Source organism: Buceros rhinoceros, unplaced genomic scaffold, assembly GCF_000710305.1.
Source record: "Buceros rhinoceros silvestris isolate BGI_N320 unplaced genomic scaffold, ASM71030v1 scaffold2496, whole genome shotgun sequence".
Classification (NCBI taxonomy): domain Eukaryota; kingdom Metazoa; phylum Chordata; class Aves; order Bucerotiformes; family Bucerotidae; genus Buceros; species Buceros rhinoceros.
The window spans coordinates 3478-5027 of NW_010416722.1; the positions used below are offsets into that span (position 1 = coordinate 3478).

The 1550-nt window shown below is 39.0% G+C and overlaps 1 protein-coding gene across 1 annotated transcript in view; it reads left to right on the top strand.

The window, feature by feature from the left end:
* Positions 1-1550, top strand: part of LOC104494985 (glutathione S-transferase 3) — a 7500-nt gene that overhangs the window by 707 nt on the left and 5243 nt on the right. The window contains exon 2 of the mRNA XM_010137894.1: positions 1301-1352. Coding sequence (XP_010136196.1) covers positions 1301-1352 — 52 coding nt within the window. The remainder of the gene's footprint in view (positions 1-1300; positions 1353-1550) is intronic.

Consider the following 1550-nt stretch of genomic DNA (forward strand, 5'->3'; position numbering starts at 1 on the left):
GTAGGGAACTTAGAAATCTCAGAGCAGGAAGAAAAATATTTGGGGAAACCAGAGAGACAAGACACCATTTTAATATAATTTTTTTTTAATGGCATATAATTTTCTTACTCATTTGCTCTCTATATTGGTGATAAACTGATAATTCAGTTTGAGGACAGAAAGCACTAGTAATTGCTCTGAGTTTCCTCTTTGATGTAGTAGGTTCATACGGTTACCCTACACTGAGCAAAGGAATGCCAGTTTTTCAGAAAGACCACCAGTCTTTATTTGAAGGCCTTGCAGAAGACACAACTGGCTGCTTCCCTGCATTGTTTGTTCCACGTTTTCTTTTTATTTCTTTTTTTTTTAATTTAAAAAAACCCCTGTTAACAGGTACCAGCTACTGTATTTTTCCTTGAGATATTCTTTTCCCAGCTTTCCATCAGCTGAAACCTGGGTTCTGAATTTTAGACTCTGTGATCACACTTAGTATGATTGAACATTCTCACTGTATGGGTACACCTAATGCTCTGGGGTTTCCCTAGTATAGCACATCTTGATTATTAACATAAGTTGCACAGATGTTCTGAGAGAGGTTGACTGAGGAAGGATCCTTGGGAGTCCATAGCTAGGCATCTAGGGACTGGTAAACTCAATGATTTTCTAGTTTCCATGGTCTACATTGACTTTAGCCCTCTATGGTACGTGTAGCCATCTGGCTTCAGTGTCTTAATCTGGAACTGAATTCCTCGGAAGTAGCACTGATTGGACCAGCCATCCTTAACCATGTTGAATATAACTACATCATCAATTCTGTACCATTTTGTTTCTCATCCAGCGAAGAATTCATCTTTAGGTGTCCTAAACATGATTCTGTACTGAACTTCCTGCTGGGCATTTACATTATTTTACATTATTTTGTTGTTTTAACTTCCTAAGAATGTGTTCCCATCTAGCTCCCAAATCAAAATATCCCACAGCAGAGCTCTTTTCCACATACCAGGAAGCACTTTAAGAACAGCCTAGTCTGTATTTTTGACTGTCTCACATTAAATTGCCTGTTCATTACCAAACAAACCATCCTCAGTCCAGTGCTTGCCTCTTTTTCTGCTGGGGTTGCCTTTAGCAGCATTTGTCGGATATGATAGTCAAAGAGGTTTTGCAAGTACTTCTGCCCTTGGTAATTTCTTCCATGGACCCATATCTGGAATGGAAGAACCATGACGTATATTCTCTTCCTTTTATAATGTTTAAGAAGTTTATCTGTTCTAGAAATCTGAAAAGATGCTAATTTCCTTTCTTCCTCATTCTCTTTGGTCAGTTTGAAGAAGAGTTTTTGGAAACCCGAGAACAGTATGAGAAGCTCTTGCAAGGTAAATCCACATGAAACCTCAAGAAAAGGGTGAGCAGACTTTATTTAGTCTCATAGAAGAAATGTGGAAAGAAGACTTTGAAGACTGTATGGTACTTTCCTTCCGCACAGCAGAGGGAAGTTTTAAAACTGAGAACTGTGAACAGCTGCAGAGGCCGATTTTTTTTTTTTTTTTTTTCCCCCGGCAGTGGGGCGCGGC